We start from the raw sequence: 25,565 nt of genomic DNA, 5'->3' as shown, positions 1-25,565 counted from the left end.
ACGAGACAGGAGTGGGTAGCGGTTGAAGCTCGCCCATACCCTGCGATCCCCCGTTCCCATACGCAACGTCCTCAGCGATGTCGGACGCCATCAGAGGTACGGCCCCGACCGACGGGATGGCGCAGCCGAGGATGCCGAGTTCCCTATAAACGTCCCCAAGCCTGAAGGGAAAGGGAAGACTGAATTCCCCCAAAACAACCGCCACCGCATCTCTCTAACTTGATCGTCGGAGGGGTCGGGTCGGGCGCACCCGACCATTGTGCAGGTATCAAGCCGAGGTCTCCCGACCGGGACGCGCCGGCAATCCCCGCTCGGGAAGAGTCGCCGCATCGCCCCGAGTCCGAGGCCGCACCCGACCGCTGTGCAGGTATCGAGCCGAGGTCTCCCGACCAGGACGCGCCGGCAATCCCCGCTCGGGAAGAGTCGCCGCATCGCCCCGAGTCCGAGGCCGCACCCGACCACCCCGGTGGAGACGAGTACCGCCCCAGGGAGATCCCCGCCATTCGGACCCCCGAACGAGCCGAGACGACCTCCCGGGTCACGGCTAAGAAAAAGGGTGTTTACACTAAATAGAAAAAAAGGTGTTTACACTAACACTTTCTACTTTGACCAATTCAGCTGATGATACAATCCAAGTGTCATGAATTCACAGACATCAAGTCGAAGTCTTTGAGAATGATGGATTGTGCAGACTTCCATAACCTGGAGAAGGGTATTATATATAGCAGATTCGAATTACTTGCTTTTGGACAAAATGGTAATTCAACTCATACTTACGCATTTCCGTTCACTCGATAATAACTATTCTCTTGAACGTCCGTTTGGGATAAAAGAGTGATTATTACTGACACGTCATCATCATATCATATGGTTTTATATAGGCGGAAAACCTACGTTTTGGGCGACGGAGCAATTGGAGCCGACATGTCATCGTCCGACGCCTATATAAAGGCGGACATTAATAAAGAAAGCCCTTCATCCTTAAGCAGCCCAAGGCGATAGTGGGCTTAGGGTGAGGGAGGGGAGAGTTCCTGAGGGTGGGGTTTCGCATTTGCCCCCTTTTAATGCTTCCGTGCCTCGGGGATGGGGAGGATGCAACAGCCCTCGAGGAATCGGAGATCGGCTTACCTCACGGCCCTCACGCTAGAGATCAGGAAATCTATACAAGGTGAGGGTTCTGATCCTGGGATCTGATCGCAATTGTTCTATCTTTTTCTTGCTTCTAGGAAAAAAAATTGGCGATCGAATCTTAGAGATGATTTTTATTGGACCGAATCTTATATGAGTAGGATAGTTCTTCTTACAATGATTTAATTGCATAGATGCATAAGCAATTACCTTCTCGTTTTGCATTAGAATACAATCAAGCTCTTGTAGTGAGCCATCGCTATAGACTATAAAATAAATTTCTTCTTCAATTCTTGAAAACTTCGTTGACATTTATTATCCCACACGAATTTTATATTCTTTTGTGTCAACCTGGTCAATGGTACTGTTATTTTTGAAAAACTTTTTACGAATCTTCAATAATATCCAACCAAACCCAAGAAGCTTCTAATATCTGAAACATTAGAAGATTGCTTCCATTTTAACACGACTTCAATTTGTAAGGGTCAACATATATACCGGTACTTGAAATTACATGACCCAGAAACATAATTTTATTGAGCTAGAAATTGTACTTGTTTAATTTGGCATATAGTTTCTCTTACCTTAGGACTTCCAAAACCATCTTAAGATAGTGTTCATGCTCTACTATGCTTTTGGAGTAGATTAAGATATCATTAATGAACATAATTATAAATTTATCAAGATAAGGATGAAACACCTTATTCATAAGACCCATGAAGGTAGCCGGTGCATTTGTGAGTCCGAAAGGTATTACTAAGAATTCATAATGACTATATCTTATTCTAAAAGTAGTTTTCTATATGTCTCATTTCCTTATCTTCAGTTGATGATATCAGGATCTCAAATCAATCTTCAAGTATACTTAGTACCTTGAAGTAGTTCAAATAGGTCATCTATTCAGGGAAGAGGATATTTATTCTTCATGGTCACTTGGTTGAGTTGTTTATAATCGATGCATAGTCGCATAGATTTATCTTTCTTCTTCACAAATAGGATAGGGGCACCCCAAGGTGTTTCACTAGGTCGAATAAAACCCTTTTCCAAAAGCTCCTGGATTTGTTTCTTTAACTTTGCCAACTCAATTAATGTCATTCTATACATAGGTTTAGAAATAAGTGCAGTGTCAGGTAGAAGATCAATCGTAAATTCAATCTGCTTATTCGGTGGCAATGCAAGTAGATCTTCAGGAAAAACATATGGAAAATCCCGTACAATGAGGATGTCCTTTAATACTGGCTTCTTAGATTCTTCTCCAGAAATGAAGGCTAAGTTTCTTTTACATCCTTTCAGTAATAGTTGGGTAGCACTCAAAGTTGAAATAATAGAAGGGAGTTTTTCTTGAATCCCAATGAACTTAAAAGGTGGTTGATTTAGGGGTGAGTAACGGTCTTCTGGAAACAATCGACACTTGCATGATATACTGAAAGTCAGTCCATACCCAAGATAGCATCGAAATCTTGAAATTCTAATAGAATAAGATCTACTAACAATTTGTGACTTTCAATAGTAATAATACAGTTTTTATATATATGATCAACTATCAAAGAGTTTCCAACTGGTGTTACTACCATTAAGTCAGTCCATACCCAAGATAGCATCGAAATCTTGAAATTCTAGTAGAATAAGATCTACTAACAATTTGTGACTTTCAATAGTAATAATACAGTTTTTATATATATGATCAACTATCAAAGAGTTTCCAACTGGTGTTACTACCATTAATGCATTACTCATTGTTTCACGATTCCTATGCAGTTTCATAGTAAAATAGGGTGATATAAAAGAATACGTAGAACAGAATCTATAAGCACATATGCAGGCATACCATAGAGTGTGATGATACCTTTAATAATAGATCCCGAGGCTTCAACATCCTAGTGGGTCAATACATAGATTCTCGCTTGACCTCCTTCTTTGAGTCTTAGTTGTTGCTATCCAACTGTTTGGGGTGGAGCTTGGCGTTGATATTCCTTCTGAGGGAAATCCTTTGACGTGTGCCCTAGTTGTTGACAATAAAGCATACACGTTGTCCCATGGGGCATGAGGCGGAAACATGATCCGTCTTCCCACATAAGTAGCATCTTATGACGACTTGATTACTAGGAGCTCTTGCCTGTTGATGCCTAAACTGTTTGCCCTTGCCTTTCTTTGAAGGTCCAGAGTGTGATCCCCCATATGTCGATGGTGTGGTACTAAAAGATCGCTTTCGATCATTTGCTCGTTGTTGTTCATTATCCAATTTCTCCACCACCAAAGCTCGATTTAACACTTCAACATATATTAGTAAAATCAATACTGCAATGGACTTTCTAATTGATGATCGAAGTCCTCTCTCAAAATAACAAGCTCTTTGATTTTCATTAAAAGCAATATGTGGAGAGAATTGAGCCAGTTCAATGAAATAATGATTATATTCCTTTACGATTCTACTTCCTTGGTGGATGTTAAGGAACTCTTGTTGCTTCTCAAAGCGAACTGAATCGGAAAAGAACTGCTCATAAAATGCATCTTTAAACTCCTCCCAAGTCATCACATTACCTCTGGCCTCTAGCATCCTCCTTTTTTAGGTCTACCAAGTTTTTGCCTTCCCTTCCAAAATGAAAGAAGTGAAAGGCACTTTCTGATTTTCCTTACATTCGATAGTTTCGAATGTCTTCTCCACTTGACAAATCCAACGTTCAACAAAGATTGGATTTGATTTGCCCTAAAAAATTGGTGGTCCCAATCTCTTAAAGTGATCCAATGTATTATTTATACCCTACGGAATTCCATCTCGCTCTTTCCGATGCTCAAAGTATCCTTTAATAGCATTGAGGATTCCGTGTACGTCATCTGGAGCATTGACGGGTGCTGGGGCATGAGGTGCATTCTGTGAAGTTGGAGAAGCTGGCACATAATCAGTGACAGGTGTACGTGAGGACTGGATTTGCTCAACGATGTGTGAAACTTCAAAGTTATTGTTTGCTCGAACATCTCTCCGAGTGCGTAGACCAGTAGCATTGTGACCATGAGCACCCCGAGTGACAGGATCGTTATTCTCTGGAATTGGCTCCATTATTCCTACAATAGGTTAAATACAAAAATTGATTAAAGTCAATCAAGGGACTTAAACACCTACGGTCTCTAGATCATGCTCTGATACCATAAAAAGGTATCACGTCCTAGATTTTTTTTTTTGGATCACATCTTTTCACACATTCAGAGCCAAGTAAATAAGCATCACTTTATTCATTATTTATAAATATTTATTATAATTTATTTATTCATCAAATCATAAGTAGAAAAGTAAACATAGTGATGTTAACTCCAAGAATCATTCAAATGGCTCTACCGAGCAGTAGAGGAAGGTCCGCTCTCTATTGGAATCCTATTTAGTGCTAGTGGGAGGCTACTCTGAAAATCAAAAATAAGAAAAATTCAGCAACGCTGAGTAGGAACCCCAAAAGTCAACTCAAAATAAATACATAATAAAAAATCAATCATCCCATTGACATATATCAAATACCCGAAGGAGCACTCCCCCAACAGCGGATGGAGTGGCTTTATCCTAGGGGATAAGTTTGTGTTTTTCCAACAGTAGATGGAGGCAAACTCATATTGCACTCCCAACAGCGGGTGGAGTGGTGTCTCTCACCCGCCAAAGTAAGGACATGTTCCTCCCAACAGCGGATGGAGGAACCGTCCAACCGTCACGTCTAACGGCCTGCTAATTCCTGAAGGGAATCGCTTCCCAACAGCAGATGGAGTGGTGTCTCTCACCCGCCAAAGTGACACGTTCCTCCTAATAGCGGATGGAGGAACCGTCCAGCCATCACATCTAATGGCTTGTTAATTCCCGAACGGAATCGCCCTACCTACCCTTGGTAGGAAAATAACATAATCTCACACTGGTTATGTCTATATCGAGATGAAATAACACATTTAAAACATATCTTTCAAATATCATCAATATCAAATAATACAAATTAGCCCTCAATTGACTTGAACCCTAGTTCAATCGATCCGATTGAACTTGATTTATTAGAACCTAATTGAACCGATCTTTAATCTTCATTTAACTGATCTGAAACCATCCTAGACTAGTATAATTTGGATTAGATTATGTTCAATTTAGGTTAAACCAGTGATTTAAAAAGCGCTAAGCGCCAAGGTCCAAAAACGCTCGAGGCACTAGGCGCTCGCCCGAGCGAAGCGCCTGCGTTAAAATATAAAAATATATAATATAATTAATAAATATAATTATTTAAAATTTTAAATAAAAATATGCTATTAAATTAAGAAAATCTAAGATACAAAATCACAATGTCACATTAACAAAAAGTTTCAAAATTCAAAATAATAAAATTTTACATTAAAGTCATTCATCATAATCAATATTATCGTCATTTTCATACAAATCATCTTCAATGAATTCGTCTTCTTCCTCTTGTCCTTCGATTCCTTCCTCTTCATCAAGATATGTTTCATTTTCTATGTCTTCAACAATAGCACGAGCCGAGTTTAATGCTTTTGCACTCATTTTTCTCTTTGACATCTGTCTTGTATATGTTTGTAATTCTCCAGCACCTAAAGCTCTTGCCACATCTCCCCATGTCAATCTATCATCTTCAAATACAAGCTCGTCTTCAGCATCTTGCAAGTTAGCACACATTTCTCCTACTAACCACTCATTTGAATCATCAATATCTTGCAATGAGATTAAATCAAATCTATTTTGTAAATCATGACGAGCCTTCAAAGCTTGATTATACTTTATGTAAACAAGATCGTGCAATCGTTGATATTCTAACCGATTTCTTCTCTTCGAGTGAATCTGTCATGTCATATAATTTAAAAATATATTAATATATATATCTAAATAAATAAATTAATTAAAACAAAAATATTTAGTGATCCTTACATGCTCAAAGACACTCCAGTTTCGCTCACAACCCGAAGTACTACATGTCAAACTAAGTACTTTGATAGCAAATTATTGTAAGTTCGGGGTGGAATTTCCAAATAGACTCCACCATTCAGCTGTAAAATTTATGTTATTATTAGCAATAACATAGTAACATAACATATATGAAATTAATTATATCAAATTATTAATACATGGAGACGTAGTTGTCCTGGATCGAACGACAATTGGAATTCCAAAAAGACCTTCGGTATTTTTATATAAAGATAATTCATGAATAATCTTATCTTGAACCTCAAGGCTGGGAACTAATCTTGCAATGCACTGATATAACCCACTCAAAACTTCTACATCAAATTCAACAGATTTAATCTTATAAAAAAATTCAAGGTTCAAATAATATCCTGCTGCATATAAGGGACGATGAAGTTGACAATTCCATCTTTCGTCAATGATTGTAAAAATTTTCTCATATTTTTCTTCATTTTCATTAAAAGATCTTTTAATCGTCTCCCTTGCTCTCTCCATAGCCTCATAAATATATCCCATTGCAGGCTTATTTTCATTATCCACCAACCGAAGGACTCGAACAAGAGGGTCCATTACCTTTAATATATAAACTATATGATTCCAAAATGATGGCATTAAGATGATATTAGCAGCCCTCTTGCCTTTTGCTTCTTTTGCACGGTTGCTTGTCACTCATTTCTCAGAGGTAAACATATTTCTCAGAGTATGTTTTTGACGATGCATACTCTATAATATCAAGAATGAAGTAGCAAATCGAGTGACACCATGTCTCACTAATTCTTTATTTCCTGTAACTTCTCTCATCATATTCAAAGCCCCAACGTGATTATAAAGAAATCCAACAATAAAAACTATCCTTTCTAAGGTTTTCTTGATTTCTAAGATCTTTCTAATATCCTCCAACATTAAATCAATACAATGTGCTGCACATAGAGTCCAATACAAGTGTTGAGTCCAATACAAGTGTTGTCTTTTTTATTCAAGCAATTTATCTGAGACAAAGGATAACAAAAATGATAAGACTTAAGAGTTTAACACACTTAATTGAAGATAAAATATTTAACAAATTCAAAAGATGAATATTACCAGCTAAAACATAGTTGATTTCATTGTCGGTTATGATTTGAATGATATTTTGTTCTCCAATTTCTTCCACGAAGTTGTCAAGTAAATCATATATCTTGTCTCTAGATTTTACAAAAGATGAAGCATCTATTGACTTCACAAACATAGTCCCTAAAGAATAATTAACTATAAAATTAATTATACTCCTACGCCTCCTGTCAGTCCAAACATCTGACATAATAGAGCAACCATGTGTTGCCCATGATTCTTTATGACCCTTTAGTAAGTCATTTGTATAATTCAACTCTTTTTGCAGCAATGGAATTCGCATCTCATAATAACTTGGAGGTTTAATCCTGCACCATATTTTTCAATAGCTTCAATCATATCCTTAAAACTGTCTAAACGAGTTGTACTAAGGGGAAGACCAGCCTGATAGAAGAAGCGAGCAATGTGCTGAATTGTTCTTCCTCTTATTTCTTTATCATAAGCATCACTTATATTTGTTTGTCTAAATTTTGAGCCTCCTGCTTGCCCTTATTGTTTCTGGGATCCTTGAAACATATATAGATCCATCGGTCCTTTTTTACCTTTCTTAGTACTCATAACTTCTTTTCCTTTTTTGTCGTATACTCTTTTTTTACTTGGGTTAATAAAAATAGAATAATCTTCTTCTTCATCCCTGAGATGTTCAACATTGTCTTCTGGTAAATTCCCATAAGATTTATTCTTTTGTGTCTTCTTTTCATTCATATTACTCAACAACTCTTCTTTTACCTCAAGTGGACACTTTTTGCAAGCTATTGCATTCTTGAAATTTCCTACTATATGTTGTTTTGCATGAAAAAGACCACCTCTAGTAGTCTTATCGTAGAATATGCAAGTCATTGCATTAGGATCTTTCGGATCCTTCAAATAATTATACTTCCATGCAGGATTTTTTTTTATACCATTGGAGACTCTATTGAGTTGCTCTCTACACTTGTCATTTATGTTGAAACATAGCAATAATTTCAAATAAATGAAAATTAACAACATTAAAATCAAAATAATATATTATTAATCTGTTAACAGTATTGAAAATTAATCATTTCAAATAAACTTAATATTAATAGTATAAGCCTGCTGACTGAGAAAAGAGGAGGCAGTAGCGGTAGCGGCGAGTGGCGACAGCAGTAGTGGCAGCGGCGAGCAACGGCAGCGGTAGCGGGAGCGGGAGCGGCGAGCAGCGACAGCGTTTGCGAGCAGCTATAGGCGCGAGTGACGACAGCGACAGCGTTTGCGAGCAGCGACAGCCGCGAGCAGTGGTAGCGAGAGCAAGAGCGGCGAGCAGCGGGAGGCACGAGCGACGACAGAGGCAGCGTTTGCGAGCAGCGATAGCGACGAGCGGGAGCAGGAGCGGCGAGCAGCGGGAGGCGCGAGCGGCGATAGAGGCAGCGTTTGTGAGCAACGACAGCAGCAGCGTTTGCGAGCAGCGACAGCGGCGAGCAGCGAGATCGGGATCAGGAGCGATAGTAGCGACGACGAGGGTTAGGGTTGGGTTCTCACTTATATCAATTTTAGTTGGTTCGATTGAACCAACTAACCATCAGAGATCGAACCAAGACCGAACCAAACCTAAAATCCTGGTTCGGTCGCCTTGGTTAACCCAGGCGCTCGCCCGAAGCGCTTAGCGCTTGGGCTCGGGCGAGCGCTTAGGCGGCGCTTGTTTGAAGCGCGCAACCTGGGAGATTAGCGAGGCGCTCGGGCCTCACCTCGCCCCAGCACCTAGGCGAGCGCTTGAGCTCCTTTTTAAATCACTGTGTTAAACTGACTTGAATAAGTCAAACCAATTCAGAATCACCTTGAATTGATCTAGACTAATCAAGTTTGGTTTAGTTCAATTAATGTTTGGGTTCAATTCAAACAATTACATAATATTAGAGTAGGTTAGACCGACTCATATACTGGTCATGTGCACTGCACATAACTGTACATGCACCATAGTAGGTTGGGCCAACTTTGGCCCATGGATTAATCATATGTGTCACACATGATTGCCCATGTTGGGTTGGACTCGATTAGCCTATGGGCTAGGGCCTGACCCACGGGTTAAGCCTAGCCTATGGGTTGGCCCTAGTCTACTGATTGGGCCTAGCTAATGGGCTGTGGCTTGACTTATGGGTTGGGCCTAGTTTGCGGGCTATTCTAACCCTATGCCTATCCAATTTCATTAATATTTAATTATAACAATATATATTTATTAATAATAATATATTAAAACATAACATATTAAAGAATAAGATTGAAAGATAAACTTCAATACAAGGAAATGATATTTTAAATTTAATAAGAATTAGAAATTATTTTTTTAATAAAAATCATATTTTCAATATATATGAACATGAATAATTTCAACATAATCTAATCAAATTATAAAATTATAAATCTTAACAAGGATAAAAAATTTTAAGATAATATATTATAATCTAGCAATAAAAATTTTAACCATTAAAGGATTAAGAAATATATATATATATATATATATATATATATATATATATATATATATTTTGAACTACTAATAGTAATATTTTAATCCAGATAAAATTAAAAGGTAAACTGCAATACGAGGAAATAACATACCTAATCCAAATATGAAGAATTAAATATCATGTATTCAATACATAAAACATGTATAATTTTAGTGTATTTAAATCCAAAGAAACCTTTAAGAGGATTGAAGAATCCTTTAAAAACTTCAGATAACATATCTTAATCCAACAATAAATATTTTGGCATTAAAAAGAATAATAAATATTTTCAAACTATAAAAATTTTAATATTTAAGTAATCAAAATAAAAACTTTTAATTTCAAGAAAGGTATGAAACCTATCTCTCGTCAATAAGATGTAACTTCTCGAAAAAGAGAAATCTCTTTCCTTAAATAGGAGGAGGTGAACTTCCATTGAAGGAAATTTATTTTAATTTTTATATTTATTTAATATGAATTATTTTTATTTAATATACTAATAAATATGATATCACTCTATTTGAAATGCTTGATAGTCATTTCTTAATTCGTAATAGTAAACAAAAAAATAATATTAATATTTTCTAAATTACAGTGATAAATAAAAAAATAAAAATTAATTTCTAACTTAACTATTTGATTTGATTACATGTATAGCAGGTTGTTATCTTCTAGAGGGGGTTGTTGGGAAATCTTAAGAGTGCTCTAGTGAAGGCTCAAGAGGTTGAGGATGAGACGAAAGCTCGTTGTTGGATGTGCGATGGGCAACCTTCCCGCATTTAAAGCAAGATGTTGAGAAGGTTTTCGTAAGTGATAAATTGGAAGAAATGGGTGCTGCCTACATGTATCCAATACCTTGGGGAATAGGGAGAGTTATGTTTCGGACACAAACTCAGGTGACCTTGCCGCTGGAACGTGATCATCTACAGGCAGTTCCACTTGTATATTCTTACCTTTGCCTAAATGAAGCTTCCCTTGGTATGTTCTTTTTATAATGAAAATGTCTTGTCTGATTAATTTTGCATTCCCTGTCTTCCCTTTTATCCCTTAAGCTTGTTCTTGAATCAAATGCTGTCAAACATAATGTGAGGTAACTATCGGCTCTCTGCCATTGTTTTGATGGGATCTGTTGGCTTTGTTGTTTTGGCCAAACTGGTCTTACCTCAACCTGTTTTCATTCTTGTCCACAAACATTCGACCTTCTTATTGAGCCCAAATTTGTGAATTAATCAGTCTTGGCATTTTGCTGATTATGCGTTTTGGCTTTTCAAGTGTCGCTGGCTCTCCTCCGCCAGAAGACCTACCTAGAGATGTTGATGGAGAATGGCTAAAGAATCTTCAAAGAAGATGTTGACGGAGATGGTAAAAGTCTACTTGTGGAATTTAACATGGTTAAGTGACGACACTAAAAAACAACAATGATGTCTTTGATTTATTGATTTGGAGCAATATAAAAAATCATGGACATTTTTGATACTCTATGCAATCGATGATGTTTGAATCCCAAGTTGACTCATCGAACCAGTAGAGAGACAGACGGAGATGGTCTCTTCGATTTCGGAAGCCTTAGGGTGCGATGGTCAAACCTGAAAGCCAAATAAATTAACTAGAAACTGCTATCCAACTGGCATCCAACCAAGGTGATAGATAATCTCTATCAAAACCAGTGCATGCCCCCATTATTTAGTCCCAAAACCATCTACTAATCAAACAAGCCTACCTTTTTTTTGACCTTCCGATCCGTGCCGTGAACGTCTTATTATTCTTTTTTTTTTTTTTTTAATTCCTGCGGATAAGAAGAACCCAGGTAGGAAGCGGTGCACAGTGTTGCATCACACGGCACTCGAGTCAGTCTGACCTGACCTATTGCTGTTCTCTTTTTGGAGACCACCTCAAAATTTGATTCTTCTGATGCTCCTCAGAAACATACAACTGTGGCACACCCATATCCCGCCAGTAGTTGTTAATGAATGATCAAAGTATCGGGTGGCAAAGACTATCGGTTACTGTCACCTGCTTCCAAGTCCACACACATTTCAACGGTGTAACTGTAGATACGAGAGTCCAGAACGAAACAAGGAGTGAACCTTTTTGCATTTTCTTTTTTTCTTGTAATTTTGCAGGTCTACATCTAACAGACATCGAAACTCTTTCCTCTACCTCATCCTCCATCTGCTTCTTTCACTCTACATATTTTTCTTGTTTTTCCTTAACAAAGGAAAAGTGAAAAAGATATTATTATATTATGAAGACCTCGAGATCAACAAGTCGACCTTCTTTTTTCTTTGTTGGACAAGTGTTCTTCCCTTCGTCCATTGATTCCTTGGGATAAATGATACGTTATTCGATCTTTGTCAGTCCGATGCGATTGATATCGGTGTCGCGGACCCTCTCTGCATGCCGCACCTCATGGTGCTCCAGACCCGCCATGTAGCACTTCACCTCCTCGCAGATCATCTCTTGCATGACCGCCAGGACCTCCGCGCTTAAAGGGAAAGGCTCCGGCCGCCGCTCCTCCTCGGCGGAAGCTGCGGAGGCCGTGGTGGAGCACCGCTGCGGCTTCGGCCACGGGGTGTGATCAGAGATCGGCAGCAGTTGGAGCGGGTTCTGGTGGTTGTTGTTGTCGGTGCTTCTCTGGTGATGTGGCTCGGAGGAGGTGTCCATGTGAGCTGTTCCGGGGAGGGGGAGGGGGAGGGGGAGGGAGAGGGTGAGGGAGGTTGCTGGATCCTCGTAGATGATGAGGGGAGTGGTGGTGTCGGTGATAGCAGCTGTGATTTGTTCCATCTGATGGGATTGGTGAGGGGAAGAGGATGGAGGCATGACGGCGCCGGTTACAGTAACCGGGTGGCTGTGATGGCCAGAATCGCTGAGATCAGAGCCCGAGGGGCTTCCAGGGTTCAAGCACATCCCTGTTCTGCCCGACAAGAGCACAGACCCGTCGCTGCTGGCCCTTTTGAGCGGCCTCGCCGCCTCCTCATGATCGATCTCCGCCCCCGCCTTGACCGCCATGATGGTGTTGTAGTAGTGCTGGAACCCGCCGTCACCGAACAGCGGCGTGTACTTGCGCTTGAGGGTGGAGTTCCAGTGGTTCTTGATGGCGTTGTCGGTGCGGCCGGAGAGGAGGCGGGCGATGGTCGCCCACTTGTTGCCGAAGCGGCGGTGGGCTCGGATGATGATTTCGTCCTCTTCCGCTGTGAAAGGCCGGTGCTCCACTTGCGGGGACAGCTGATTGCACCACCGCAGCCGGCACGACTTGCCGGACCGCCCCGGGATGGACTTGCTTATAAGCGACCAATTCCGGGGCCCATGCCGCTGCACCAGCCGCTGCAGCGCCGCATCCTCATCCGGGCTCCACGGCCCCTTTATCCTATCGACGTCTTTGCTGCTGCTGCTCCCGGTTGCCGCCATCATGGAATCGACAACCTTCCCCCGCATAATTCGACCGATCGGTCAGAGAGAGAGAGAGAGAGAGAGAGAGAGGACGAAGGAGAGGGCTTCGCGGTGTAGCGGGGTTTATAGAGGGCAGAGGCACAGGGGTTGGTGACTGGCTGCCGTCGGTCGGCGTGACTGGGCTAGCAGCGCGTTTAGTTGTGCGCGCCCGTCCGCTTCCTTCCAGTTCAGGCGGCTTGGCTAGGATACAGCTGGCGGTTAACACGCGTCGTCCGCTCGCCGCTCCCGTTATTTTCCTCTCTTTTCCTGATCGACGAGGTGGGCCGACGCCCACACCCCACGGCATTCGGAGGAGTGTGACGGCTGCTTCCAATAACGTCATGGGTATTTGTAAGGAGAAAAGATGGGGCGTGCGGGAAGTGGTATGAAGGTCTTGCTTCGCGTTTGGTGCGTCCCGCCGTCTTCGAGCTAAAGCAATTTTGTTATGTATAAAGAAAGGATGGTTTTGGGTCGGTCGCTTTAGTTCACTATCAATTAATTAAATAGTAGTCTGTCGTATTAGTATTGGCTTTTTCTGCGTGTACTTCGTCGCAGCCGCTGTGATTGGAAGAGGGGGCCTCCCTGTCTCTGACTCCCATCCCACGGCCCGCGCTCGATTACTTTTCCTACACGTTTCCGTGAGCTTGTAACCGTCTAAATGAGTCAGTCTTATGCGAGTGGGGAGGCGGGATTCCTTTTTTCTCCTTGTGAAAGGACTTCAATTTTCTTTCTTTTTTCCGTCCTTCAGTCGTTTAGGTAACAGTCATAACTACCCCCAGTCAAGTGTTGCTAGGCTGGGGAAGAAAAGAACAAAATAGGGATTATTCGAAATTTGGGGGAATCGTGTGTCTTCGGCATGCATTGGTTACGCGTCGCCAGCTGTCCTTCACCCAGGGACCCCTTGCTCTCCTCGCTGGTCTTAACTATCTCGCGCGTTACGAAGCAAGACCGAGCACGAAGGGAGTGGCTGGAGCAGCACGTGCCCGTTCAGCTTCGGTTGGCGTCGCACACGTGTAGATCGAGCATGTCTCCCGTCACAGGCGCCACCAGCCAGCCTGATCACTTGGCCCGTGCGAGAGGAAATGCCAAAATTTGCTTTCGCTCGCGAGACTCGCTTCAGCCTTGAGTGGCAGACGAAACGGTGATGGGAGCACATGGACGTCGGCATACACATTCTTCTTCTTATGCAAACAAACCGAAGGCTACGAAGTCAACCGTCACACAAGAATCATACGTGCAACCTCATAGTGCCTCTTCGCCACCCCAGTAGTTGTTACCTTGTCACCTATATCATCATCATCATCATCATCATCATCATCATCATCATCATCATCATCATCATCATCATCATCATCATCATTATCATCATCATCTTCATCCTAATAATAATAATAATAAATAAATAAATAAATAAATAATTTTTAATTTAACAGTATATGAAAGATGATAAATTATTAATTATTTTTTAAAAAAATTTGAAAAAATTTTATATCTTTTGAGAAATCTTCACAAAGTATTATAACTTTAAAAAAATATAAATTTTTTTTATAAATAATCATTTTGCCCGGCTCGAATCCATCTCTATCATAGTCTCCCCTTTTTTTTTCCTTTGTCTTCACTTTTAGCTCTCATTTGATCCATCGTCTCTGCTCTTGTGCAATAAACGATACAATAATTTTATTAGACCGTCTCAAAATGCGAGGGATGTCAACGTCGTGCTTCATTCTTCCTCATGTGAGGGTGATGAGAGTCTCGTTTGACTCTACAGAGGTAATAACAAATTGTATGAAGATAGGGATAAATTAATTTTTTTTCATATGATAAGGGTGCACAAAAAGATAATTTTTCTTTTTTAAAGAATGAGTAAGGAGACCTAAGGTCAAATTCCAAACGTCATATTCATGTCTCTTTTGTTTGCCCAATTAGAGACTTCGACTCCCGCACTGTGTGGGATACCGTCAGAGAAATCAACGCCATCGATTACATTCGAATTGCATGATTCGTTACCACATCGTTGTTGCATGGGGAGGTACGAGGCCTCCCCCTATTGCCTGCACTCGGCCAGCGAGCAGCCTTCGAAAGAAGAATACCTATATTGGAACCTATCACGAGCTTGCCGATTACATGTTCGACATATGGTCCGTTCCATCAACCCCACCCGTCGTAGACTTCCTTGTTCTTTGGGTTGATTGCCATTATAGATAAGCAAACTATGTGGGTTGAACCCGAGTCAATATCGTTTCGATGGCGCCTAACCTCGAGCTACGTGGTTGAGCCCGAATCAAGATGTCTTCGCCCACCTGATTGATTCAGTAATCAAAGTTTCTATCTTTGTTTCGGTGATGAAAATTGATTTTCATAATCTAGCAGTCGTCTATTTAATTTTTACACGTTATTTCTCTACATGATATCAAGGAAATACTTAGTTCATAGTCAGATTTACAGTTTTTTCCTATAAAAGCATGTCACTAACACCTTCTGTGAAGTCCTACATCTAGGAAAAGGAAACCTGTGAAACTCTATGATGAACAGAGAGAGAATTTGAAGCATCATATGATGTTTGAGCTATGCAGTTCTAAATACTAGAGAATGATCCATTGCACCATTGCATGAGGCTTCCAAACGAGTGTAGTCCTAATTGGAAGCATAAATTATATAATATGTTATTTATGTTTTGTCATTGACTTCAAATGGTGATGAGACCAGTTGTTGGTGATGAAATGGTCAATTTGTCAGATCATAGATGGTTTGTGCCTGGGCTGAAAGATTCCAGTATAGGAGAGAAAATGAAGTTTCTGTGAGAGTTCACAGTGTTCTCATAAGTCGGCTGTTTTTGGACATCATTCGGGTTGGCTATTTTTGCTTGCTTGACTAAGCATAGCCACACTCCACATCCAGACTGAAGGCACCTATTTTTTGTTATTCTCTTGGTGGTGGAAAATGACCATTTATTTTCGGTGCTCATGTCTCTGCAATTCATAGTTTCACCCATATTTCAGGATCCATCCATGTGTGACAACCAAATACTGATGTTTAAGTTCAACATATGGAGAAAATTGTTGAAGAATAAAATAATTAGTGAAGGGCATTACTGATGTAAAATGGTTTGACTTCTTATGTGCACTGCATATGATGAGCATGTGGGCCATGTTGTTGTTCCCTATACACAAATTGCAATGCCCAACATGGTTATACTTTTGTCATAGGTAGAGAGAGAGAGAGAGAGAGCTATATAATTTGACAAGTTCTATAAGCACAATTGAGTTAAACAGGATTCTCCCTTGATTATGTTTAGAGTCTTCATTTATTGTTTAGCGAGAATGTCCATGCTCTTAAAATTGTTGGTTTTACTGAAAGCCTGTTCAGGAATTAGGTATTTTGTTAATCTCGTATGGGTACTTTTATGTGAAATCATACATAGGATGGGCTTGAAATCATGTGTGTAAATGTGTCTTGGTTGTAGAAAAAAAGGATTGCCCTCCAAATAGGCCAACTTGTGCATTTTTAGCCAATGTAGTCTTGTGGTGTTGATTGAGGGCATGATGCTATGCCAATTAAATCTGAGCACACAGAAGGTGGTGTTGTGCACAGGGCTGCAACATTTTCTTTCCTCCAAGATTCTGTCGCTGATTAATTTTGTATTGCCAAACATACCAAGGGGAAAGATCCCCTTACAAATTGTCCTTGGTCTGACTCTACTATCAACAACAACAGAAACTGTAATGTTGTCCTAACTTTGGGGTCAGCAGTTAGTCATAGAGCTTGAACTTGTGATATCAACACATTATCAATAGCATTTCCTTTGATAATTAATAGTCAAACTGTTTTAGCTTTCTAGTAGCTAACTGCTCAATGTTCAATCTATTTAGTTGTTTGGTGAGCTTCCTTTTTGAAAAATGTCCAGAAGAATATCCGAAGACACTAAGAATATCTGAAATTATTATGATCACTGAGAGATTGCTTTCTAAAATGGTTTCCCAAATGAAAGCATAGCAAATTAATATGTTGGGAGTTCATTTGTCGAAGCGTGCTCACTGTTTGTTGTAAGGCTTGATGAATTGGATAGACTTAAATCATTTGTGGGTTAATTTACTCTGAATCATTGAGTCAATCCAGCCTTTTTTTGGATAGTTGACAAAAATAAATAAATCAATAAATAAAAGAGAGAGGACAGTTATCAAGGAAGGGTCAGCAAGAGGATTAGGATTTTGCAGCCAGACATCAATCACCCCGTGGAGCCCACTGACTCCCAAATAACATGTATAGAAACTTAAAGCTGACAGTCTCTCTCTTGTTAAATAAATATCTGGCCACAGTTTAACTCTCTCCGTGACCTACCTACCAAATTAGTTGCTGGATGTACAACAACAGTAGGAGGAGGAGGAGGAGTTTGTTCAGCCTACAACTCGAGCTCTTTCATTCTCAAACTCAAAACCAATAGATCAGACCCCGTGTTTTCAAAGGGCAGTCAGGGGTTGGTGAGACCTTTGCAACATTTCAATCAAGTATTACTGCTCGGGCAAACGCTTGAGCCAAATCGAGTCGACTTTAAGCTTGGGTTTGATTGCACGAGTAAATTGGTTCGATCGAACCAGATAATATGACTTACCCTAACGCCCCAACCCCACTCGCTGCTCGCGTCCGATTCGGTGAAAGATACTACAAGTGAAACTATATCACTCGTCCATTGTCTGTTACTATACCTCTGTTTGCTTCGTCCATCACCTACCTTCGTCTGCCACTACACACAGCTTCATCCGCCACCCTCTCTCTCTAGTTTCTATTTTCCTCCATGATCGTCGGTTACTTCTTTATCTTCTTCTTAGATCTCTCTTTCACATTTTATAAGTAGTAATACTTTCAACTTCTTGTTGTACCCTATTGAGGTGGAGTTAGAATTCAAGAGTTGAAAGTTGGGGCCAACATCGCATCGATACGAAAACATGCTTAGAACATAACAATCGTTAAAAAACACTGCTTAGCAGTTAGGACTGAATCTCAAATTTCACTCCTTTTGAAAACATTGCTTAATTTAATAGTTTATATGATTTCAATTTAATATATCTATTTTTTTTATTTTTATGATTTATATTATCAATCGTAATATTCGAGAGAGCATCTTGTTTCGCTCGTCTTTCGGAATCTTGACATCATCTACTACTTTTAAAAATATTGATGGGAGCCTAATGAATTATCGACTAGACTGTTACTTTTTATTAAAAAAAAAAAGGCTAAACAGTTAAATTATGCAGATAAAAAAAATTTAAAGTTACTTGAGGAAGGAGGGACAGTCGTAACGCATGATTTCTTCCCAGTGTCGGTATTACTATCTGAATTTTTCTGGGCTGTGATGGTATGTATTGCGGCGCCGTCTTATGATGTCAATTACTCTATTTATTTTTTTTTTCATTTTTATCAGGATTTAGGCATGACTATTTAACTTTTGAGTTGTTGTCCCTTGAAATATTTGATGCAGTTCTTCCGTTGTCGGTCAAAACAACCTTCTTTTTGTATCCAATTGGACTCGGGGATCATAGTAAGTTCTTATGATGTCTCTTCTTTTAGTTCGTCATCTTTGTAAGTCATTCCTTTTCCGTCTTTTTCATGGCCATTGAATCTGTATGAAGTGATGATTCTCACTGGCTTAAATCCTTCCTACTGGATATATTTATTATGAGCGTATAGTTCAGCTAGAACTCTGTGACTGAGAGTCGCAATCGATGAATGTGCTCCGTGTCCATTCGAACGAATAGCTTGGTAGACCTCTCGTTAAATGTCAAGCAAAGAGGTAGAAAATTGATGGTCCTCGGAGATTCAGTTGTCCAGATACACAGCAGAGAGAGAGAGAGAGAAACGCGATCCATACTTGGCAGCGGCGAATCAACAACGCGTGGTGGAAGACAAAGAAGAGAAGAGATGATACTGATTACAATTGCATGCCGGGAATGAGATCACCGGTTGTTTCCCTCAGGGTGCGGGTACAGAGGAGACGTTGCCCGAAAAAGGCCGGTTTATTCCGCCGCCAGCTTCATCGTCTGCGACGGGCGAGGGGATGTCGTACGACGTGGACGGTCAAACTTGGTTCTTCTCTCTTGCTTTCGCGAAGGGAGGGAGCGCGTTTGTAGGATGGCGGTTTCAGGTTCGAGGACAAGTGCATCGCCAAGATATGTGTAAGAGAGAGAGAGAGAGAGATTTAAGCTCGTCCATTACTTTTTCTTCCTCCCCCACAACAAAAAAACAACGAATAAATTCATGAACATGCCTTCTTTTGCAAGTAGGATCGGTCTTCCATGCATTCTCTTTCTTCTCCGTTCTTATAGTTTGCAGGTTTCCTGAGCGCCAGGAAACCTTCCTTTGATTTGGGGGACCGCATAAAACATAGTTGCTAATCTGCGAGGTTGGTTTTAATGACCAATTTGATTGCCATCTCTATCAACGAAGAAATCATCTGAGCATTGGTTCTGGAATAAATTTGTTCTGTTTCTGGTTCCAGGATTCGTTCTAGGAATCGGGGGGAATGAGGCTAAATGTGTTTCTGCTGATCTTGCTTCTTCATGGGGCCGCAGCTGTGAAGCCTCCTGCAAAGTGGCAGACCTTGAGCGGTATGATTTCAACCCTGTGTGTATGATTGCTCTCTGTTCTGTCATCTTCTTCGATGTAGGGTTTTGATAGGCGACAATCTAAGCTTCCAAGACGTGATAGGTAGGTACTGCTTTTGTTGCTTGTCCAAGAACAAAATTGAAAAAGAAGAAAAATATACAGCTTTATTATACAAACAATTTAGAATTTATACAGTTTGAACCCGTAATGACCTTAAATTGCATTTCCAAGAGCATACACACACCATTTGGCGAAACAAATTAGCTTTTCAATAAAATGATATTATGACATGCCTGTGGAAGCTTTAAAATTTGTTTATAAAAATTACAGTAACTTTCTTCTGACTACTGAAACAAAACGTCCAGACTGGCTATTATTCATTTGTATCTCAGTTTGTTGTGTATGATGAGATATTGTGATGATAACATTTTTGCTCTTAACATTTTAAGTGTTTTTTCCCCACAACACATAAAGATTTGATTTTTTATTCATGTCCTAATTTACTAATATCATCTTGTGTTATTTCATTTTTTGGTAAATTATCTCTTATATTAAATTAAATAATGATTTTAGACATCTTTTTTTATAGGTGAGGCTCCTGTGGTTGTAGCGCGAGGTGGCTTTTCTGGGATCTTCCCCGAGTCTAGCCAATATGCATACCAGATTGCAGAGTCTACAAGTTTGAAAAATGTGGTTCTGCTTTGTGATCTTCAATTAACAAAAGATGGAGGTGGTATCTGCCAGTCAGATTTGAGACTTGATAATTCGACAACTATTTCATCTGTCTTCCCTAAAGGGCAGAAAACTTATTCTGTAAACGGACAGCCTCTTACTGGATGGTTTTCAGTTGATTTCACTTCAGACCAAATATATAACAATGTCTCATGTGAGTATACCAGTTTCTGTAGTTTCAGTGGTTTTTATAGTGTCTATTTAACTGGCAGTAGTGACAAGGAAGAAATATACAACAATTTTTGGTTGATTTTCATGTGGTTGTGACCTCTTGAGGTGAAGTGTCTTAATCTCAAGGAGTAAATTTAGATATCAACAAAGTGGCTTTAGAAGCTTGAGGCAGACATAATTCTTACATCGAAGGAAACTTGTTGTCCCTTTTGTGAGAATATTTTTGAATCAATCATCATATATTAAGTTTGCATAGTATACCAAAAACTAGGCTATGAAAGTGTTCCTTAAGAGCCAAGGTGAGTTGTGCCCCAATCCATGTAGGAAATTCATACTTCATGCATCTGATATTATATTATATGTAACATACAAGGGCACTCAATTACATTACTACCTCCATTGTTCACTGTATCTCTGGTGCAAACTTATTGATTTACGGGAGTTAGCTCTATTCTTGTGGATTACAATGAATTTCTTCATTCATGTGGATTCTTATAAACAAGACATGTATGTATAGAATTACATAGTACTCATGGTTTTGCTTCATACTGTGTGAACTGATTTGTGATCATTCATTCATGTAATGACTAGTTCCTTGACCTTTTCTTAGGATATCTGAATTATCTAATTTCTTCTTTCTTCACTTTTTTGTTTTGAAGTGATTCAAAATATTTTTACTCGACCAAGTGTCTTTGATGGGAGTTTACCAATATCCATGGTGGAAGATGTCACTGGGCTTCACCCTTATCAGTTTTGGATAAATGTGCAGGTAAGGATCAAAGTCCTAGTTAATGTGGATATAAGTTAACACCTACCTTGCCCTCAATTAATAACCTTGATGGTTCTCTGTCTGAAACCTTCAAGCTTAGACTATATGGCATAAGAAAGTAGCTGCTAATTTGATAAGTCCATGAGGCTTGTAAACCTGTTTCCTTCTTAGAAGTTCACATTAAAGTGTCCCATGTCTGTTTCTAGCAAGATGATATTTGATAATTATCCAAAAATTTGATACTGCTATTGACTTAATACTTTCTTTTAAATTTTTTGCAGTACAGCATCTTTTTTAAAGAACACAAACAGGATGTAGCAACCTACATTACAACAGCATCAGAACAGATGGTTATTGACTATATCTCTTCTCCAGAAATAGCATTCCTGAAGAGTCTGAGTGGGAAGCTTAGAAGTGGCAAGACAAAGCTCATATTCCGATTCTTAGAAGTGGATGATGTGGAACCTTCCGCTAAACAAACATATAAAGCTCTCCTAAATGATCTTTCCACTATCAAGTCATTTGCTTCTGGGATTCTTGTTCCCAAAAGCTACATCTGGCCCGTTAACAAAGATCAATATCTAGAGCCCCATACTTCTTTGGTCACAGATGCTCACAACCTGGGCCTAGAAGTTTATGCATCCAATTTTGCAAATGACATGCCTGCAAGTTACAACTATAGCTTTGATCCGACTGCAGAGTACCTGCAGTTTATTGACAACTCAAATTTCTCTGTTGATGGTGTGCTTACGGATTTTCCTTCGACAGCATCAGAAGCTGTGGGTAGGCATATATTTCTTATCTGCCAATATATTTTAAATCTTTAATGTCATTATCCAAAACTATAGCTATAGAACTTATTATTTAAATGTTTATGTATAAACAAAGTTAACAAACAATTTTTTTCCTTATATATGGTCATTATGTATGTTTAAGATCCAGTTTCTATTGTTTATAAATAATGCTTATTTTAAATAATTGGAGGCAAAAAGGAAAAGCACTGTCAAATTTATGTTATAATACTGGAATGAACCTGAAATAACAAATTAAATGTCTTAATATAAGTACAGACTTAGAAAGAATTACTACTAAGTTTTTTAAAATCAATTTTATTTTTTCAACTAATAGAACCTTGACTAGTTGATAACTTACTTTACTGCAATGACAAATAACTTTGTTTTTCTGAAGTGTTATTATGTGAATATCTAAAATTCTTCAACTAAACAGAATAATGATATTTACATCATGAAACCTTTTAAATTATTTTGTTCTGAAGTTTACTATCTATATTTATTTATGCCTTTTGTTTGATGCAGCTTGTTTGGCACACAACAAGAACAACACACTGCCCACTGAAGGTAAATTTAATTATTTTGATGTTAGTCCATTGTTGTAGAATTCTAAATGCTTTTGGTTGCTAGTGATGCTTGGATGCTTGCTTTATACTTCTTCATATTTTGATGCAGGAAGACCGCTAATTATAACACACAATGGTGCCAGTGGGGTCTTTGCGGGGTGCACTGATCTTGCCTATCAACAAGCAGCAGAAGATGGTGCTGACATACTTGACTGTTCTGTGCAGATGTCAAAGGATGGAGTAGTCTTCTGTTTGGATTCAGCTGATCTTATGGGTCACACAACAGCAATAAAAACGTTTATGCCCCGAGCAACAGTAGTGCCTGAGATACAAAAAGAAAATGGAATCTTTTCATTTGACCTCACATGGAGTGAGATTCAGAGCTTGAAGCGTAAGGAATTTACATTGTTGACTTTATGTTTGCCGATGACATTGAAGTGTAAAGGATTTATGTATATAATCAAGTCGTTAGTTGGCACTATTTTTGCACTTACCAGTGACCTAATCTTTGATGAAGTAGCTACTAATTCATCCCTTATGTTGAAGATCTTTCTTAGTATCCTAAATGCTAACATGCTTAACTTTCCAAAATAGTGATCTTAGTAGTGTCGATTTCTTTTTCATCTGGGAAGTGTCTCAAACTTTTTTCTTTTCAGTAATGTTCTAATACCTTGCTAGTTTACTAATTCTCTAGACCTGTATAACCTTTGAAACTTGTTATTTGCTTATGTTCTCTGTGGACTGATTTTGTTGCTATGGAGTAGTAATAACATAGCTTATCGATCTCATGTTTTTGTTATGTCTTCCAGCGGAGTTGACAACCCCATTATCTCAGTCTGGCTTGGCAAGAAATCCAGCAGCCAAAAATCAGGGCAAGTTCATGACACTGACTGACTTCTTGGAGTTTGCAAAAAAGAGCACAGTCGCTGGAGTTTTGATCAACATAGAGGTATACATGAATCAGCTATAAATAATTTCTCAGCAGCATGTCTGTTGAACATGATATTAGCATTTTTTCAGTTGGAAAAGGACACCAATTTGCTCCATTTATACTTGAACTTGGAATTTAATTTGTCATCAAGATTTTCTTGAGATTTGTTTTCTTTTGGATTTTCATTAGCATGTGCTCATGTTTAAGCCTGAATCTGGTGAATAAGTTCAAGACCATAAAAAGTCAAGTGTTTATGTAGGGTGCTAGCTTAGCCTAGTTGGTAAAAACTTTTAACAGTTTATCACAAGATCCTAAGTAAATAAATGAACCCAAACTGTTCTGATGATGAACACGACTAGTACTTGTCTTTTTGTTTTCTATTGCATAACTTTCCTTCAACATTTTCATCAGATGGTTCATTGTCCTAAAGATACAATCGATATCAAACTTTTATCTGCTAGATTTAAACAGGGATGGAGCTTTGTGCATGACACACATATATACATATTTACATGCCTGCATATGTCAAGGGATCAAGTGAAACCACTGTTAGTTGATTATCCAGTGTACAAATTTACACCTTTCAAGGCACCTATGCAATCAATGCCACTTATTATGCAGAATGCTGGTTACCTCGCTTCAAAGAAAGGTCTTGGGATCGTAGAAGCAGTCTCCACCGCATTGACAAATGCCAGTTACGACAAACTACCAAAAAAGCAAGTGTTAATCCAGTCTGATGATACGGCAGTCCTCTCTGCATTCAAGAAAAATTCTGGCTACAAACGAGTACTCTATGTTAAGGAGACAATAAGTGATGCTCCAAAGCCAACCGTTGATGAGATCAAACACTCTGCAGATGCAGTTAACCTTCCTAGATCATCTATTGTTGCTGACTCAGGCTTCTTCGTCTCTGCCTTCACTGGCGTGGTTGATAAGATGCATGCGGCAAACATATCTGTTTATGTTTCGGTCCTGAGGAACGAGTTCTTGGCAATAGCATTTGATTACTTCTCGGACCCCATGGTTGAGCTCGCTACCTATGTTGCAGGTGTTCAAGTTGATGGTGTTGCGACCGAGTTTCCAGCAACTCTGGCCGCATACTTGAGTGAGTATCAAACTTATACATGTTTTAGCTTATTTTAAAAATCTGATTTCGCTAAATTGGATTGATCTCCATAAGAACATCTAATTTTGCTGTAATTCTTTTGTGTTTGTTGCTTAGTTTTTAATACCGGTCAGAGTGATACATATTAATCAATATTTATGGGTCCGACCAAAGATCAAAACTGGACCTCACCAGTTAGTATTTAAATTTCAATGCCAATTGGTGCTGGTCAGAATACTGCTTAGCGTGCCAGTATTTTATCAATCTAATAATTTTTCAGAGCTGGTATGAGATCAACATTTAAAGCCTTGGTTTGACTAAGGTTTTTCAGTGCATATGATCTACTATTACTATGTTTATAAATTATGTTTGTTTGTGTCTTTAAAGACACTGTTGTCAAAGTATACTCGATCTTGAAATTTCATCATTGTCTTAGCAATTAACTCTTGGTACCTGAGGTGTAACAATGTGAGATTAAAATTGAATCTTTTGTAGGGAGCCCATGCTCTAACATGAATGCCAAATTGCCCTACTCCATCTTACCGGTTGAGCCTGGTAGTCTCCTCTCACTGGTTTCGCCTGAAGCATTGCCTCCAGCCGAAGCCCCTGCGCCTGTTCTTGCGGTCGCCGACATCCAAGATCCACCACTGCCGCCGGTAGCAGATCTTTCTGACAAGGCATCAGTCACCGCTGCACCCCAGACTTCGCCACCACGGAGTGGACAGTCAGCGATCGCCGTGAACGCAGCTCTTTCTCTTTTGATAGTGATGCTCAGCTTCGTTCAGCTGAGGTTTCTCTGATATGGTGCCTTCATCTGATTCAACTTGTG

The 25,565-nt window shown here is 39.4% G+C and overlaps 2 protein-coding genes across 3 annotated transcripts; one reads left to right on the top strand and one right to left on the bottom strand.

Annotated features, from left to right (window-relative positions):
- The first annotated feature begins 995 nt into the window (after positions 1 to 995).
- Positions 996 to 25,565, top strand: LOC108951844 (glycerophosphodiester phosphodiesterase GDPDL6-like). Of its 2 annotated transcripts, none has more exons than XM_065160784.1 (10): positions 996 to 1,168; positions 19,565 to 19,673; positions 20,261 to 20,557; positions 21,234 to 21,343; positions 21,625 to 22,126; positions 22,660 to 22,701; positions 22,810 to 23,091; positions 23,510 to 23,649; positions 24,253 to 24,736; positions 25,232 to 25,565. In XM_065160784.1, exons 2-10 carry the CDS (start codon positions 19,589 to 19,591, stop codon positions 25,534 to 25,536), a joined length of 2,247 nt encoding a protein of 748 aa, XP_065016856.1. In that variant the 5' UTR covers positions 996 to 1,168; positions 19,565 to 19,588; the 3' UTR covers positions 25,537 to 25,565. The 2 variants fall into 2 exon arrangements, with proteins under 2 accessions (XP_065016856.1, XP_065016855.1); XM_065160783.1 differs by lacking the exon at positions 996 to 1,168 and adding an exon at positions 18,432 to 19,468.
- On the bottom strand, positions 11,710 to 13,335 carry LOC103972868 (transcription factor MYB44). The gene has a single exon (XM_009387248.3). It carries the CDS (start codon positions 13,075 to 13,077, stop codon positions 11,983 to 11,985), a length of 1,095 nt encoding a protein of 364 aa, XP_009385523.3. The 5' UTR covers positions 13,078 to 13,335; the 3' UTR covers positions 11,710 to 11,982.

The sequence above is a fragment of the Musa acuminata genome, chromosome BXJ3-7 (genome assembly GCF_036884655.1).
Source record: "Musa acuminata AAA Group cultivar baxijiao chromosome BXJ3-7, Cavendish_Baxijiao_AAA, whole genome shotgun sequence".
In the NCBI taxonomy this organism is placed as follows: Eukaryota; Viridiplantae; Streptophyta; class Magnoliopsida; order Zingiberales; family Musaceae; genus Musa; species Musa acuminata.
This window is presented reverse-complemented; position numbering and strand designations above follow the sequence as displayed.